General features: G+C 37.0%; 2 protein-coding genes across 2 annotated transcripts; one reads left to right on the top strand and one right to left on the bottom strand.

Annotated features, from left to right (window-relative positions):
- The first annotated feature begins 2,648 nt into the window (after positions 1 to 2,648).
- Positions 2,649 to 11,192, top strand: LOC115920142 (repressor of RNA polymerase III transcription MAF1 homolog). The gene is made up of 6 exons (XM_030975087.1): positions 2,649 to 3,625; positions 4,587 to 4,847; positions 5,375 to 5,545; positions 6,002 to 6,121; positions 6,702 to 6,842; positions 8,262 to 11,192. The coding sequence occupies exons 1-6, from the start codon at positions 3,543 to 3,545 to the stop codon at positions 8,278 to 8,280; spliced, it is 795 nt and encodes a 264-aa protein (XP_030830947.1). The 5' UTR covers positions 2,649 to 3,542; the 3' UTR covers positions 8,281 to 11,192.
- Positions 11,193 to 11,519: 327 nt separating this feature from the next.
- LOC115920194 (prefoldin subunit 4-like) lies at positions 11,520 to 18,009 on the bottom strand. The gene is made up of 4 exons (XM_030975351.1): positions 17,875 to 18,009; positions 16,950 to 17,054; positions 14,028 to 14,095; positions 11,520 to 13,180 (listed from the first exon to the last, which is right to left on the bottom strand). Exons 1-4 carry the CDS (start codon positions 17,908 to 17,910, stop codon positions 12,979 to 12,981), a joined length of 411 nt encoding a protein of 136 aa, XP_030831211.1. The 5' UTR covers positions 17,911 to 18,009; the 3' UTR covers positions 11,520 to 12,978.
- Positions 18,010 to 18,024: the final 15 nt, after the last annotated feature.

Here is an 18,024-nt window from a genome sequence, read left to right as displayed (position 1 = left end):
CTAAATTTTGTATATTATTGCTGTTCGCCTATGACATCACAAATTCTTATCAAGAGAGGGCGACGTGGAATTTATCAAATTTCAAGAAATCATAACTCTTGAATTGATCATCTAATTTTGCTCAAACTTTCACTAATCTGCTTAAAAGTTAAATATTTATTTTAATGATGTATGGGTATAATTGTCCTTAAAGTGACAGCTGGAATATTAAAATACTTACATGACCTTTGATTTTGGCTAAATATGGGGGTCCCCATGCATGAACAATATACCCACCAAATTTTTTTTTTTTTTTAAATTATTCACATTTTTGTAAGCACTATGGACAGATGACATTTTGATCTCTTAGTTTTACTCCACCTGGGTGGCTCTACAAAGATGGCTAGCCATAGGGAACATAATAGTATACCTATTATGTAATGGGAGCTTGCTCATCTGTCGGGACCAATTAAAAAAAGTCTTCATTGAATAATTGATTGAATTTATTTAACCACGGTAAAAAACTTAAACATAAATCATACAGAAATTACATTGAATAGAACTACACAGAGAAACAACCTAGTAATAATAAGCATAATTAATTAAGCATGATAATGAAATGAATACGATAACAATGAGAGAAACATAATAAAAACAAGAAAACCTAACAATACATGTAAGATGTCTGTCATTTGTATAGTAACTGAAGGGAAAAGGAGAACAAAGATGAGGGAAGAAGAGGACGCGAGAGCATATAGGGGGAAGTCTGAGGAGAAAGAGGAAGAGAAGGGGAGAACATAAGACAGAGAGAGAGAGGAAGAGAAAGAGGGAGGTGGAGGTTGGGGGGAGACTGACACTTTAATGGTACAATGCATCTACCTCTGCTTCAAAGAGCTTACGATTTGAGAAAAGATACTCTTTCAGGCAACACGTTGTATATTTGGACACCCGTATAGATAAATCCCATTGTTTGTTTTGAGTTTTCCTAAAGATAGTTTATGGCCGGAATTTCTGAGCCCGTAAGAACATCCTTTTAAAGAAATGTGTTCGCATAATGACGTAGGAAGCAATTTGTAAACAAGTTTGAAGATCTATCCTAGGGCTTTCCTTTTCCAACGTATTTGGACACGGTCAATTTTACTAAGAGAATAGAGCAGATACTATCTCATTAAAACGAGATAACTATCTCATTAAAACGAGATACTATGTCGTTTTAACGAGATACTATCTCATTAAAACGAGATAACTATCTCGTTTTAACGAGATAAAAATATATTTACCATGTCCCTTCCCGGGCTCCGTATGTATTTGTATGGTCTATAGCATACATAATTATACACGCTCTTCATAATGATGTAAAGTGTAGTGTGATATCTTGGAATGTATGCTTGTCTTTCCCAAATGCTGTTGCTTTAAGTCTAAAAACTCCTTCATTGTATAAACTTTGCCTTCTTGAACAAAAGTTCAATCGATTATAATATACCTTAGCATTCTATGAAGATGAAAGGGCATGTGGTTTAAAAAGATGATAGATCGGAAGGTGCCTCTTTTAGCAGATATATGTCATGGCAGTTTAAAGGGCCACACATTTTGTGTACTTGTAACTACACTAAGCTGCTCCGATTCTTTCAAGCTAGAAATAACTCGCTATAGATTAAAAAAAGGCCTCACCTTGTAAACGACATTTGGAGATATAGTAGGTAAAAGGGGGCACTTATTGAAGTGGAAAATTATTAAAAAAGTAAAAGGAGCGCGAGTCGAAGTAAATGGGGCACTCATACATGATGAAAGGGGCACTTCTCACATCTGAAAAAGGGCGCTGATCAGAGATAAAAAGGGGCACTTATGAGAAGGAGAAATGGGCACATAATTACAAAGTATGATGGGGCACTTGTCAAAGGAAACATATATCACCTATTCGAGTAGGGGCACTTGAGGAGAAATTGGGGGCATTTATAAGAAGGGGAAAGGGGCACTTACATGTTTTTCAAAGGAAATGGGGCACTTATCAGACGTGAATGGGGGTATTCATTAGAATGGAGAGGGGCATCTATTTTAAAGAAAATGGGGCACTTCTCGATCTGAAGCATGCAAACTTTTCCTATACGTATAAAAGAGGGCATTTTTAATTAGGGTACTTGAAAAAGTGGGGATGTGCCCCTTGCCCCCCCCCCCCTTCCCGCCTCTGCTACTGACCCAACACATTACTCCTTCTCGCGCCTCTCCCCCCCCCCCCCCCCCTCCCCTTCCCACTCCCTCCCACCCGCCTGTGGTGTATAGTCCATCAAGACTATAAAGTATCCTGTAAATAACATTCCAATGGGATCATCGGACACCTTTCCTTTCCCCTGACGTCATTGTACTTTACCTCCGTAAGCATTATACAGACTATATATTATTACCCACAATTCCTTTTTAGATATGTAAATTATATGATATCTTATATATAAATTATCCAAAAACACACATCATTGAAAAATATCTTTTATTTGGATCATAAGCGGTTCTAAAATATAAATAGATCTCAAATTCAATGGAAAAAATCAAATTGCAACAATACTATTTTGCTTTCTACTGAATCATGGGAAGGATACTTCTTTACGATTCAGGTAATAATTGACAAGTCCGTCATCATAGTAAGGGCATTGTAGACGGCTTATCAGCTGCGCATTAATAATAAAGGAAGTTGATTGGGATTCAAACTGGAATAAGACAGGAGACTTCACCTTTGGAAACGTTCTATTTTTCCAAGATTTTGCGTCCGATTCGCATTTCATATATCATTCATTGAATACTTATATTCTGAAGTATATAACTGAGTCATTTTGAGCGTCATTCGTTGAGCTGAAAGCCTGAAATCAGGATTTTTATGGTTCTTCTGTTGTGGGATCGTCGACGTCGTTTTAGCGCGTCTAAGTACAAAGTACCGTTTGTTTCCTTCCGTAATCCAATTCCAATGGCTTGTTGTGGTGAAGGCGATTGGAAATCATTATCGAACGCTCAAAGGGCTGTTGTTTTTAGACTGAGTCATCAAATACCGAGTCATCACTGTGAAAAGCACTGTAAATTTAACATTAGTTCATATCTCTGTTTACCGAGTTTAGCTTGAAATTGTTTACACTGCTCAGCTCAGTCCACACAACACAGCTCAGCTCAGCTCAGCTCAGCAGCACAGAACTTATTTGGTTGAGCAAAAGTGTTCAGTGAAGTAAGAGAAAAGTTTTAACAAATTGTAAAGCAGTACTATTTAAACATCTAATAGTGTGCTCACCAACATTTACTTCTGCTGAGAGCATTCAATTTAAATCAAGCAATATCACATTTGGGAGTTATACAATTTAAGCTGGATCAACAACTTGTTCTGAACCGGGTATCGTTCATGACGCGTGACGTGACTCCAATTTCTACAGTCTACATCAACATCAACAAGAGTCAGTGCCAAGTCTAAGAACAGGCTGTGTAGTGCAGTGAGAAAGTGCAAACAAAATCTCTTGACGCAGTGAAATCACCTTGCTCGGTCGCTCCTCAGCTCACTTGAAAGTTGAAACTGAATTGAAGCCAAGATGAAGCTACTTGAGAATCCCAAATTGGAAGCCATCAGTGAAGCCCTTGCCATGGAAATGGGAGAATGCAGAATCCTTGGAAAGTATGTTTACTTTTACCTTTACCGCAAATACTGGAAGAATGCTGAGACAGCAGTCGAGTTTCCAGGTCTATCTTCTTGGTCTATCTTCTTGTACTCATACTCTTTAATAATAATTCTCATTATATACAAGTCAGGGAGGCAGAGGGGCAAGAGGTTGCTTCTTGACTGGACAATGTACCATGTACAATGTCCCAGGAGCAAAGAATTTTTTTTTTTAATTACTTACTTTACTTTATACTTTAATCTATTGATGTTGGTGTCATATGAACAGGCAGATACTCTACTTTCTAGAAATATGATTTTCTCTTAGGAATTCAGATATCGTCCGCCAAATGACTTTTTGTTTTCCTTTCTTCAAATTGATTTTAATCACTCATGCGTGAAATATGCATTATTATGAGTTGCATCAAATGAAATAGGAGGATTTAAGCTTTCCAAATGTATGTGTCATTTATCAATTATAATTGTGATTAATGATGAAACATCGATAATTCTCGGTTTCGTTTTATCTGGGACGCACTGTATAATGTTTGTGGAACCTTTTCCTAAGGAAGCAAGCAAAACAATTGTGTGCATTTTGCAAGACTACCCCGTAAGAGCATTATTTCGCATTTGTTTTGATGAAGCACTTTGCTGAGTTTGCTCTTTGTTAGTTTGTTTTAATAATCTTCTGAATTTCTTTTCACTGATTAATGTAGGCCTAACTGGTATACATTAGTGTACTGTTGAGCCTTCGATTATTCCGTGAAAAGATTGATTCCCTTTAAAGAAAATCAAATAGGTTTCCCTGGATTGCTTTTGTACAATTTTTGTAAAAAAATCTTTGTTACATCTTAAATTGGAGATTTTTTTTTTATAGAGTAAACTGCAAGTTTTATCTTATAAAAGGTCATCTAAAGATCTAAACATCTACAGTATGTAATGATCATACATTCACTGAACTTTGGTAATTTTACTTCAGGGTGGAAAGCTACTCCTGCAAGATGGCTGGTCAGGACAAACGTCTCTTCAAGCTCCTGAGCCAGGAGAATGGTCATTCTCCAAGTGAGTTACAGGCTCTGTCACCTCCACAGAGCGCACTGACGGTCCAGCACCCCAACATTGTCAGTCGCAGCAGCGGGGATGAAGCTGGTGGACCCCTGTGCCATACTTGCAGCAGGAAAATGATCTTCTACCTCATCTCGACGCTCAATGCCGCATTTCACCCTGATTACGATTTTAGGTAAATGCTCCCAAAAGAAATTTGTGAGAATCGCTTAATATTGAAAGATTAAAAACAATGAATAATGAATACTTACAATGTACAGTAGGTACATGTTATTTGTGTTCAGGAACAATGTTTAACAATTTCTTTTCTTTATAAATATAGTCAATAAAGTAGCCTTTGCTGCCCTTCCACTGGCAAAATTCCCTTAGCCCCATACTTGTCTTAACGTTGGGATTATGGGATATGGAGGTCTTAATAGCCCCACCGATAGTATTTAACCTTGGAAAAAAGCAACCAGGGGCTCTGCCCCCCTACATTCCTGGATCCGCCACTTTACAGGGCCAGGAAAACCGAGTCTGAAAAGCATAAAAGCAGATGGAATTTTAAAGTCTCTCTTTGTGTACTAAATAGGTTTTATGAAGCATGAGATATTCCCCTTCAGAATTTGATTGTAGCATACAATTAAATGATACATGTATGTGAAAGGAGAATACAGATCTGACTTCATACATCTATAAATGACATTGTCTTTTCATCAATAGTGATGCCAAGAGTGATGAGTTCAGTCGCGAGCCAAGCTTGGACTGGACTGTGAATGCAGTCGATGGCAATCTGTTCTCTGCAGGCGGGGAGCTGTACACTACTCAGATCAGGCCCAAGCTCTGGGCTGCCATCAATGATGAAATCAATGCTACAGAATGTGAGATCTACAGGTACAAAACCTTCCAAGTTTACTCTAAAAGGGGCAGGGTAGTAGAATCCAGCCCCACTTGTGTTTGTTTGCATACATTTCCATATATTAATGAACTTTATGAGTTACCAGCCTGTTTGTACTTGTATACTGTTGAAATTTCAACCATCAGTTTCATTGCAGTGTTGAAAATCGATAAATTGGCCAAAATAGACATTTGAATTTCCCTCCTTGTATTCTACATATTTCATAATTTTATGATTAATTGATTAGCAATAACTCTGAAACAGTTATTCATGGGCTCATTTATTGTGAGATGCTGTATCTACATGCCAAGCTCAAAAGTTTTTATTAGTGTGTGGTCAAGATTCAAGGAGAAAAGATATGATAAAGTATTTTAGTTGAAGAATATTTTGAAGAATTTAACATAAGACGTATATTTTCATGTCCATTTTATTTTTTCTATTGATTTCAACAGCTACAGTCCAGATCTGTCCTCAGACCCCTTTGGAGAAGAGGGAGTCTTGTGGTCATTCAACTACTTCTTCTACAACAAGAAACTGAAAAGGATTCTCTTTTTCACCTGCCGAGCCACAAGGTATTTAACTAAACTATCATGCTGAAATCATGACAAATTTAGAATTTGTTCACAGTGTTCGAATTCACCAAATGAATAATTCCCAGTTAACATACTTATTGATATTATTTGTAAAATAAAGTTTCTTCTGCTTTCCCCCTTTAAAACAATTTGCCAATGAAATAAAGGAAATTTGGTGTACCTTAAGTGGTGGCAGAAATGACCCCCAAGTCTCAAAAGCTACTCCATTTCTGTACATGACATCACGTCACATATGTAATAACATGCTGCATTTAGCCATGCTCTCCTACTGTCATGTTGATTGCTTTGGATTTGTGTGAATGGCCAAAGTAACTATGAAGAAAAATATTTTAAAAAGTTGTGTGAAATACATCAATCTTTTTGTCCCTTATTCCAAATGTAGAAGAAATAAACTTGCAAAGTGAATTCAGATTTTAGGGATGGATTTTGGAGTGGTGTTTTGTGAGTAGCTGTTGGTAACGTGTTAATCTTCCTGTTTTCTAGTACTCTAATACTGTTTGTCATATATCCCCCCCCCCCCCTCTCTCTCTCTCTCTCTCTCTACTTTTCTTCACTGAAGGAGGGACCTTTGCCACGATTCTGGCCTCGGTCATGACCTGTCCTTGAACGTGGACGATGATGATCTGATGATGGAATCGGATGGAGAGAGCCAGCAGGATCTAGATTACTATGCAGAGGGAGAACCTCTTTACTGTGGAAGGTAAACAAAAACAAATGAAACATACAAACAAACAGATTGTTCACAGCTTGTAGTACAGTATAGACCCTGTTTCACTGACCGTGCCATCAGTAACATGTAACAGGATTTAAACAAATATAAACTAATGAAATCATTGCTTGAGAATTGCTGTACACACATTTCTTATAGAATTGTGTCGGTTGTTATCAATCATGTTTCATTTAATGAAACATGGACCCCCATTGTTCTTTCGATTTTAAATAGAAACCGTCCAGTGAATTCAGAAATAGGGTATGGCCTGAATTTACTTCAATCATGTAGTACAGTGAACCCAGCATAGTTCTTACCTGACCCAGTTAACCTATTATTAGCCAGCAATGCTATGGCCTGTACCCTGTGTGTTAATGAAGGACATCCTGTCTGTGTCATGTGGGTTGGGTCAGCACAAGAACTAATTTGATAAACATGAGGATGAGTGTGACCCGTAAATGAGGGAGGATGGAGGAGATGGGCCAAGTACAGTCGAGTCTGTATTAGCAAATGCCTGTATTGAAAGACCAGTCGGTAAAAGCCCATTAAAATGTGTACGGTGAAGACCACTCAAGGGGGACAAGAAATGTGGTTATATAGGCAGGTGGTCTTTAAGGACAGGTTCCTTTGATACAACACTATTCACAGGAAACAAACATTGGTCACTGAAGCAGGCTTCACTGTATTTAATGAAACCTGTAATTAAAGACCCCTTGTTTACAAAAACGACTTCCCTTGACTCTCTTGATCCATCTTTTTTAATATGTACTCTGTTTCACTGGATTATTACTTCTGCTCAGTGCTCAGAATGAGTGGGAATTGTTGAGTGGATATTACTAAGAGATAACGGGCATTTAATCCATGGACCCATAAGAAATATGAAAGATACATATCATACTTCAGTGCAGTCATCAGATTCCAGGGCATTTCAACATGAACCCTCCTCACAAACTACAGTTCCCCTCTCGTGCCCTTTTTGCTGCTACAGTATAACTTGCCCTTTGACTGCCCAAAGTAACATATTATTTCCTTACTGTCAAACTGAAATGCAATTAAAAATTAGTTAACCCTGATCAAAAGTTATCATGGAAATGTAGTTTTCCAGTGATTGTACAAAGTCATGCAGCTCCTAACCTATTTCATAGGTTATTGAACAGTCTGGTAATTCAGATCTTGTGGATAAGTCTGTTTTAAATCTTGTTTTGATCTAATTATCACATATGTCTACATGTAACTGACATATTATAAGCCATTGAGATGTATGTGTCAGGGGTCTGTTGAAACTCAAAATGGAGTCTGACCAAACTCAAGCCATGAGTAACAAGTTGAAACTAGAAAAGAATGAAATGAATGTTATTTATTAACTGTTTTTTTGTTTTTCTCCCCCATTGTTTGTTTTTGTTTATGCAGAGGGATGGAAGTATTCTAGAGCAGCAGTGATAGAAGTATCTTTACTTGATGGACTGCGGCAAAGTGTTAACCAGGCTTGGGCTTCTTTTCTCATCGTATACTAGTATTCATTCCAAAGTGGATTAACGGAAAAAATAGTAATCAAGCTACTCGACCCAACAACCACTTTTCAATGTAAAAACATCTCAGTCCTCTCTGTCAGGCTTTATATCCCTACAGGCCTGCACTACTAATATTAATTTCAAACAATGGTTAACTGGTTTGCATTTGATTGTGAACAGCTCTTCAAAGATCTAAAGCTAGAAGTGTCGTTGATTGTAGCAATGCACTTATTAACCATAATTGCTTATGTTATTTGGGTGTATTTCAGAATTGAAAGAAATAGTTCAAGGGATTATCATAGCATAGGAAAGTGTGCTAATGGTTTTGAGGAGTTGATTCTACGAGAAGTGGTTTTTCTTTATCATATTTCTATGTTCCTGAGATGGTAGCCATGGCACAATGCACTTTCTCTTTGAGCTTCATTTATGCTTTGCAATCTACATGTATAGCGCTTGTATAAATAACTGAAAAGGGATTACAGCATATATCAAATACATTGGATGCTATTGTAGCAATGCCATAGCTTCATTGCGGGTATATATTGCCCAAAAGCCAAAACTGTAATCTTTCTTTCTTACGATTTGAAATCAAGGTCTGCTTCTTACGTGTCTGGTTGAACATTTTTAGCAATGTGGAAAGAATTGTTTAAATGAGCACATTAGTACATCTGAAATAAACCTGCACTCTAATTTTGAAGTTTATGATCGTGGCATCCTATGAAAGCCCAGCAAAGGCAGATACCGGTGTTGTTCAAGACCTCATCAGCAGCAGCAGCAGTGATTTGATTTGATGGTATCAATGCCTGATTTGATTTGATGGCATCGGTGCCTGATTTGATTTGATGGTATCAATGCCTGATTTGATTTGATGGCATCGGTGCTTGATTTGATTTGATTTGATGGTATCAATGCCTGATATGATTTGATGGTGTCAATGCCTGATTTGATTTGACGGTACCCAATGCCTGATTTGATTTGACGGCATCAATGCCTGATTTGATTTGATATGTTTCAGGAACATAGGAATGTAGGTTTGAGTTATGAAGACTGATTCTGCTGGGTTACAGGAAATTGTAAATGATTAAATAATACAAGAATATAGAGAGATATATATTTATTCTTTTGATACTTTGTTCATGTATAGAATTTGGATGTTTTGTACATAATTTCAGAAAGTGTTCCTCTGTTGTTGTCATTTTTAATACTGTAGATGTGGCTTGTATATAATTGTTCTACTTGTGGTTTACACATTGTGATTTGTTTTGTATTTTTGTACCAACTTAGCGATTTTGCACCACTGACTGCTCTACCATTAGACTGTATTTATTATTGCTTTTAAAATTGGGTTGCCTGCTTATGCACACTCGTGTACCCGATGTGCATAATTTGGATTTGATGTGCTTTACATGTATTTCCATATTTTGCTGGAAACCTTTAAGTTGCTGTGGTGCTATGATGAACATTACATTTTTGCTTGTGTGAGATATATTAAGATCGACAAAGTTAGTCTACACATTGATGCATCTAAAACACCGGTTTCAAACTGTCCATTGTTTGCATTTTTTGGATTAGCTCTATAGAAATGCTGTATAAATGTCTGATATATTATTTTTAAATAACATTTCAACACAGAATTACATTCATCTTGGGGGACCTGTCATGATAGACATGTACTCTTCATAATATATTTTGAGTAGTGCATCAAAAAACAGAAATAATGGATATTTTTGTAAACGACAAACCTGAAAGTTATCCGTCACAATCCACCAACAAAAAATGTCTATTTGAAATTTGCATACCGGTAGCTGCAATGATCTTATATTCCAAAAATTCATAAATTTCTTATCATCGGTCCGATTTATTTCAAACTTTTCCCATTCTGTTTCTCTAATTTTTCTGCTTTCATTGAAATGAATTTACTACAAGGGTAGGATTGCTCTTTAAAAAACATTTTCATACATGGCTTATAGAGTGTGATAGACTACCGGTATGCAGTCAAAGTTTAGACACTCTGTTATGCATTTACTTTAGGTACATGGATATACATGTACATGCGTCAAGAAAGCAATCAAACCAAGTCAACCCTAGATATATTATTATTAGAGCATTATGTGTTGGTCAGTGTTTTGATTTATGAAATTGTGATTTAGGAAGTGGATTCACTATGCAGAAACTTTGAAGAAAGTTTTTTTTTAAAGAATTGATTAAAACTTGTGAAGTATGGATATTATGGATCAGCCCCATTCAGAGCTTTTTATGCAACCTGCTCTGGATTCTTGCCAAATGTCCAAACATAATTTTCCCTGTCAAAAGAATATTTTACTTACGGTATTCCACGACACCAGTGCCACTTTTCCTAATGTAACCAAATCTAAAGCATACATCTTTGTGAAGTGCCTCGATACAAGGACAATCATGCATTTTGCATTCCGTCTATTGAAATACAATTATTCATCACAGCTGTATGAAATATTAATATTGAGGCACTTCATAAAGACATGCATTAAATTTTGTTACATTATGAATATAGTCTAATTGATTTTATTAATAAGTTTTAATGGCTTTGAAGCAAAACAAAAGGTAAAATAAAGCAAATTTCTTTAAGATTGTGATTTAACAAAATTAAGAAGTAATGTGGTCATTTAATTGCACTTATGTCAAGCTCTTTACTGTATATATATATGTAGATATGGACTATTGCACCGAGTATGTGTTCAAAACTCATTCTTGTAAAAAGAGGACTGTTCGACACAAGTACATTTTGTTAATTTTAATGTAGTTGATGTGATAGGAAGAAAAAGGGAGAAAAAAATTGTTTTATGCAAGTAAATATCTTGTTTTTTGTCTTTTGCCTTTTGTGTCAAGTTTCTACAATGAGTAGGCAGAGAGAGAAACAAACAGAAAGAGTGGAAGAGAATGGGATAGAAATGAGCAGTGAGAGAGGAGAAAGGGAGATGAATTAAAAAGATGAAATACATGTCCAGAGGCAGTACAAGAGACACATGAAGGATGTTCGGAAAAGAAGAGATACATTTCAAACAAATGAGAGAGATGCAAACGGACCACTGGGAATTGATATAGGTGAGAGAAAAGACTAAAATCGTGAAAAACTGACATAAAAACTGTTGGTGCAATCATAGAGAAATACAGACAGGACTTTTTTTTTAATTTATCCACATTTATTAACAAAAACTGTACAAAGCATTTGCACAAGTTGGACAATTTGATTTTCTCATGTACTTGGTTATAAGCCATCTCCGTTTGCAGAAACAAAGCATACCGAAATTCATTGCAGTCTAAATGTTACTACTGGTAACGACTCATTTTCCATCCGACCAAACTCTGCTTTTATAAAAGTGAGAAGGGAACAACTGGCCTCAACCATGAGTCGGTCTGTATGGATAGTCCAGTTCAGATATCAAAATTGAAAAGGATCTGTACATGTAGATGCTCAAAGTAGAAAGTATTTTTCTTCAAATCCAACTCCTTAAAGATCACATTTTATAAATGGATATGTGTTTCCCGTTATTCACCGTGAAAAATATTGTCATGGGAATGGAGAGTATTATTAACATGTGTTTTGATACCATAATTCATATTTTTGGATGTTCTATCAATAAAATTATAGATGACCTATAAATATGTGTCAAAACAGTGGTCACATGCTTGCATGACAGACTTCTATTGGACACCCCTTTGTTATGTCATTCTGTACATTTCAAATGAAAATGATTTATATCCACTAATGCATCATTTTTTGCTATTGCCATAATGTAAAGTGGTTGAACAATAGCATAAGATAGTTCTACTTTTAGCATTGATCATTAGCTAGCCCGCAGTTTTACCACAATATGATAGGACTTTTAAATATTTTTATGATATTTCAAAGCAACATCATTATCCCGTTCAAAGAACAGATATACATCTTTCTTCTCAATTTGGATGGACAAAAAAAAGATAGGTATACTGTACATGTAAGGGTAGCAAGGAGATTTCCATGGTTGCAGCCAAACAGAAGAGGGGCATATTAACTGTTGCCATGTTGCAGGCACTTTCACTAAAACACAGCAAAGAGAAATGTGACTCAGAAGCTGCTACTCACAAACTTTAGTAATGGAAATGTCAAATGTGCAATCAAGGAATGTCGGTCATGTAGGTTTTTACGAGCCTCTACTTTCACTGGCTCATTCACAGCCATTCCACTATTCCAAGTACCATGCACCTGTACATGTAATATGGCAGATATAGTCCAGTACAAACATTTAGCACTGATACAAGTCTGAATTTCAAAAGATGAACTTTTACAGAAGTTAATACCCTGTACCTGAGACTGAAAGTACCAATTTAATTAACGTCATCTTCTTCCTTGTTAACAAGTTTAACACTCCTCCCCATCCCTCAGATATGGACACACCATAATTATTTATCAAAGCACTCACACTATAGTTTTAATTTATAAGAAGTTACTACCGGTATGTCACATGTACCTTGCAAAACATCTAAACTTTGCTGTTCAGAATGATTCATGCAAGCTCAGCAAACCATACAAAAACACACAAATATGTCACATTTCAGCTTCAAAAGTCAAAACTGTCCAAAAGTTGTACGATCCTTCATCAATCTTCATCCATCTCCAAATTGATATTCTTTCCAAATTTGGCGTATAGCTGTGCCTTGAGGTCTCCTAGTTCTCCCTTAAGGCCGTCACCCTGGGCCTCCAGGGCAGCTATCCCCTCCTCCATCCTCGTCTTAGCATTCTCCACCGACTGCTGGGCATCCTCAAGACTCTGGTGAAAGAACACCTCCCCAATCTGATACGTGATGCAGAGAGTCAAGGTGAAAACATGGAAATTGTGTGTGTGTGTGTGTGTGTGTACTGGGTTTTTACAGACGTGTATCAATCAGATATGATTATTTACGTCTGGGGACCGACCTTTAAACGTCACCATCCAAAAGACGTGAGTCAGTTTCGAACCTGAATAAGTTTGTAACTTCCATTGTTAGCTGGATTACTTGTCTTGTGTATTCTTTTTACAAGAGCCATTTTTTGTTTACATTGTCTGAGAACTAACCATTTGAATACAAGTGGTAATGACTAACTTAAGAAATAAGCTTAACAGAAAACTAGCAACAACAATAACAACCAAAAAAATAGGAGAAGAAAACAACATAAATTCAAAACAGCTCAAGACTCTCCAAAACCAACCATTTGCACGCAAGTGTCAAGGGTTTTAACTTTAGAAATAAGCATAACAGAGAACTAGCCGAAAATTTAAAAACTAAAAAAACTAAAATATAACAAATTTGAAACAGCTGAAAACGGTTCAAGTTTTAGTATTCCTCATAAAATGTAATCCCTGTTATATTGGTATTTTTCCACAATTTCTCACAGAGCAAAGTCTTAAGGTCATAAAGGTCACCCCCAACCCCCCCCCCCCCCACCCAAGAAAAAAATATATAGTTATTCCATATTATATTCATTTATTATTTATAGTTTAAAAGAAAATGTAAAATGACTGTTATTTGCAAATAGCTAAAAGAGTAATGCCTAAAATCATCTGTCTACATCAGAAAGAAAAAAAAAACGGCATTATTTTTCAGGCTTAATTCGTTTGAAATTACCAATACTTTTTACAAGAGTAAGACAAAAGTGTTGAAAGGATATGGTATGAAGTCATCATCGTCTCCCAGGACTAATTCATCGGCTGCATCCTCCAGGTTTTGAAGATCTTTCTAAAATAATCAATTAAGAGAGGAAACAAAATTAAAAATAATATTCAACAATATAACAGACACGATACTTCATGTTTGAAAGAGAGAGAAAGAGGGAGAGGAAGGGAGAGAGAGAGAGGGAGGGAGGGAGGGAGGGAGGGAGGGAGGGAGGGAGGGAGGGAGGGAGGGAGGGAGGGTGGGAGGGAGGGAGGGAGGGAGAGGGAGAGAGAGGGAGAGAAAGAAAGAGAGAGAGAGAGAGAGAGATCGCCTGACAGGCATACAAACACAGACTGAGACATACATACGCAAAGAGAGAAATGTTTGTTACTTATGAGCAAGGAAACAGATTGTAGGAAGCTACATTTTGAATACAAACTATGGCAAAAAATATTTTTTAAAGGCACCCAATGTAATATCCTAATATCTTCATTTATAAGAAAAACACACTCTGGCTTACAATCCTTGTTCATGATAATCAGGGGCTCGTTCCTAGAAACCAACGACAAGACAGTCATAACTTTATCCACCAACTACGGACATGTCTCTGATCTTCCTAAACCGTTTCACGAAGAGCTTACTAGATAGATATCTCGTGAGATCGATACTATCGGCGAGAAGAGGAGCCACGACTTAGCCTTAGTCGCAATACCACCGGATTATTACAAAAGTAATATTAGGGAAAATGCAATTATTTAAATGAATTAGTAATAAAAAAGATTGAAAATGATACCAAGAAATAAGAGATGCAATATACTTCCAAATTTGTGTAGATTATACAACAGAAGTACTTGTAAAGTATAATTGTGAGCAGTGGCGGATCCAGGGGGGGGGGGGGCCCGGGGGGCCCGGCCCCCCCCCCCCCCTTGAGAAAAAAATCATGCAAAATCACGCGATTTTTACCTTTTTGGGAGGTTGGGCCCCCCCCCTGGCGCTCAAGGGGGGGGGTGCAAATTTTAAAATTTTCGAGGACCCCCCCAAAAAAAATGTGCTCACTACCCCCCCCCCCCCCCTCCCCCCACTGAGCGACTTTTCGGCCGGTGCGATTTTCAAATTTTCGGGAGCAAAAAAAAAAAAAAGTTGGGCCCCCTCCCCTAAGAAATCCTGGATCCGCGCCTGATTGTGAGTATTTCATTACATGACCGGTGAATCAGTTTTGTTCTTGAGATGGGTACCCCCCGGATATTTACATTTGATAGTTTATCTACACCAATATATTATTTTTAGAAAAATATGATGTAATGAAATTTGTGTCCAATGTTTTAGGTGTCAGTTGAATAATCAAATGACAAAACTTCAACATTCTAAATGTTAAAACACATGTTTTAAACTATTCATTTTACACATTTGAAGATAGAATTTATCTCGAAAGCAATATGGGTCTGAAAACTAAAGAATACACTTCAAACTATGGCTTGCCTGTCGTGGCAGATTATCCTTCCCTTCAAGGATTTTACAATATCGAAAAAAACGTGTATAATCAGTTTATAACAGTGGAAAAAGCCTGAGATATAGTCATGGCATATTTCCAAAAGATTTTCTGATATAAAGAAATGATAACTTCCTGTTTAAGTGAATGTGTAGAAAGATCATAGCTGGAGGATTTATTGTCCTTTCTTGCTAGCCATAGTCTACCCAATAAATGACATGTGATGGCGCTGCCTATCGACTAAATAGTTATGACAGAGATATGACGGTGTTGAAGGCGTCATAACTCCTTAGTCAGGAAGATGTCCTTGATGTTACCAAAGAGGGCTTCGTGAAACACGTAGCGGACAAGTTGCTCACTAACGCTGATTTAGTCAAGAAGTTACTTATGACGGTTTCTAGGAACGGGCCCCAGGCATGTATATAATATGCCCTGTTCAAAAATTTTCATCCAAACTTTAGTTGGAATAAAAAAAGATCTTAAGGCATATGATATACTAGACCGAAAGCTTCAGTCTCTATACCGTTGGTTGTTCCACTGAGACTACGTCTGGCTCCACTAGACCTCCGGTTATAGAGACTGAACGATCGCCTATGCCAGCCTATGTTGAAGATATCACGGCTAGATTTTAGCTGTTAGGCCCCTCCCACAAAAATGAACAAACTTGCCACGGCCGTATTGTTATGCCCCCAAAATCCCCCAAAATGTCATTTTACCTCGTGCATATCCAATTTTACATTAGGCCTAGGCTATAATACATCGGTTCCACTTACTAACTTGATTGAAATAATCCGTTTAATGGTCCCTTTTAAGGAAATTATGGGTCAAAATCGACATCCATGTTGAAAATCTTGCAAGCCGTGTTAAAATCTCGCTGCCGTCAATCTCATCCCTTCTAGTCTACGCCGAAGGCAAAAATGATTATGAAGGAAAAACTGTGATAACGCCATTACGAACGTGTAGATGGCGCACAGTTTTTCCTTCATAATCATTTTGCCTTCGGCGTAGACTAGAAGGGATGAGATTGACGGCAGCGAGAGTTTAACACGGCTTGCAAGATTTTCAACATGGATGTCGATTTTGACCCATAATTTCCTTAAAAGGGACCATTAAACGGATTATTTCAATCAAGTTAGTAAGTGGAACCGATGTATTATAGCCTAGGCCTAATGTAAAATTGGATATGCACGAGGTAAAATGACATTTTGGGGGATTTTGGGGGCATAACAATACGGCCGTGGCAAGTTTGTTCATGTTTGTGGGAGGGGCCTAACGGCTAAAATCTAGCCGTGATATCTTCAACATAGGCTGGCATAGGCGATCGTTCTGTCTCTATAACCGGAGGTCTAGTGGAGCCAGACGTAGTCTCAGTGGAACAACCGACGGTATAGAGACTGAAGCTTTCGGTCTAATGATATACATGTTTGTATCATGGCAATTCCCAATTACCTTTTTGTTTGTGATTTCATCCTGAATTTCTCCAAGTTTATTGCTTTTCCTTGCAAACTTGTTGATCTTCTGTTGATCTTCAAGTGTGACATTCACATCATCATCCTGCAAATATAAAAATTATATTACATGAATTAAATGTAGGTTTATGGAAATCAGGGCAAAGGCGACTTGGTAACGATATATTAAAGTTATTTTTCTTGGGTTCGGATATCATTCCTTACAGGGCTTACAGGGTTACAGGCTTCTAGAGAACAATAAAATCATGGTAATTTCTTTCTGACGCAGGCTAGGATTTGTATAAACTGTTATAGGCTTTATCTAAGTTACATCCTCATGCTAAAATTTGAGATAGAGATCATGGAGATACACCTTATTATCTAATTCATGAGGTTGGTCCCTAGCCCTGTCGAATGATTAAATCTAATGATGATGATAAATTGATGGTGGTGGAGAAGATCAAAAGTAAGTACATGCAGTAAATATATATGTTTATATCTTACAGAACAACTTCTAGAATATGACCTTTAAAATTCAAAGTGAACCAGCAGTATTGCGGTAAGGCGCAGCAGTAACATAATAACCATGTTAACAAGTAATAATGGTAAAAACATTGCGATTGTTGAACTTGGTTGGTTCATGAAGAAAACTGCCTAATTTTTGTATGAAATTTCACTTATTAATTAAAATTTATATTCTTTCTACTTCCCGTATTTTGATGAAAGGCCATCTTAGATAATAAAACCGCTCAGCTCATCCATCCAATAAATTCAAGAAGACCACATTTCACAAACAAAATGATAAACGTATGGGACTGTTCTGACATTATTAGATCTAGAGTTCTACCTATTTTGCATTTCTGCAACCGTCAAGACATATCAAATCATTTTTTAAATTGGTGATAGATAATTGTGAATATACTTACACCACCACCCGTTGCTTTCTTCATTGACAAAGCCATAACTCAATCCTTGTTAGAAAAACAAATTTCACACCTAAAAAGTCAGCTCTTCTTCTTTTCTTCTTTTTCACCAACAGATGGCTCCCTTCAGAAATTCATTCACGATATGTACTG

Source organism: Strongylocentrotus purpuratus, unplaced genomic scaffold, assembly GCF_000002235.5.
Source record: "Strongylocentrotus purpuratus isolate Spur 01 unplaced genomic scaffold, Spur_5.0 spur5_scaffold_8, whole genome shotgun sequence".
NCBI classification, from domain to species: Eukaryota; Metazoa; Echinodermata; class Echinoidea; order Camarodonta; family Strongylocentrotidae; genus Strongylocentrotus; species Strongylocentrotus purpuratus.
This window is presented reverse-complemented; position numbering and strand designations above follow the sequence as displayed.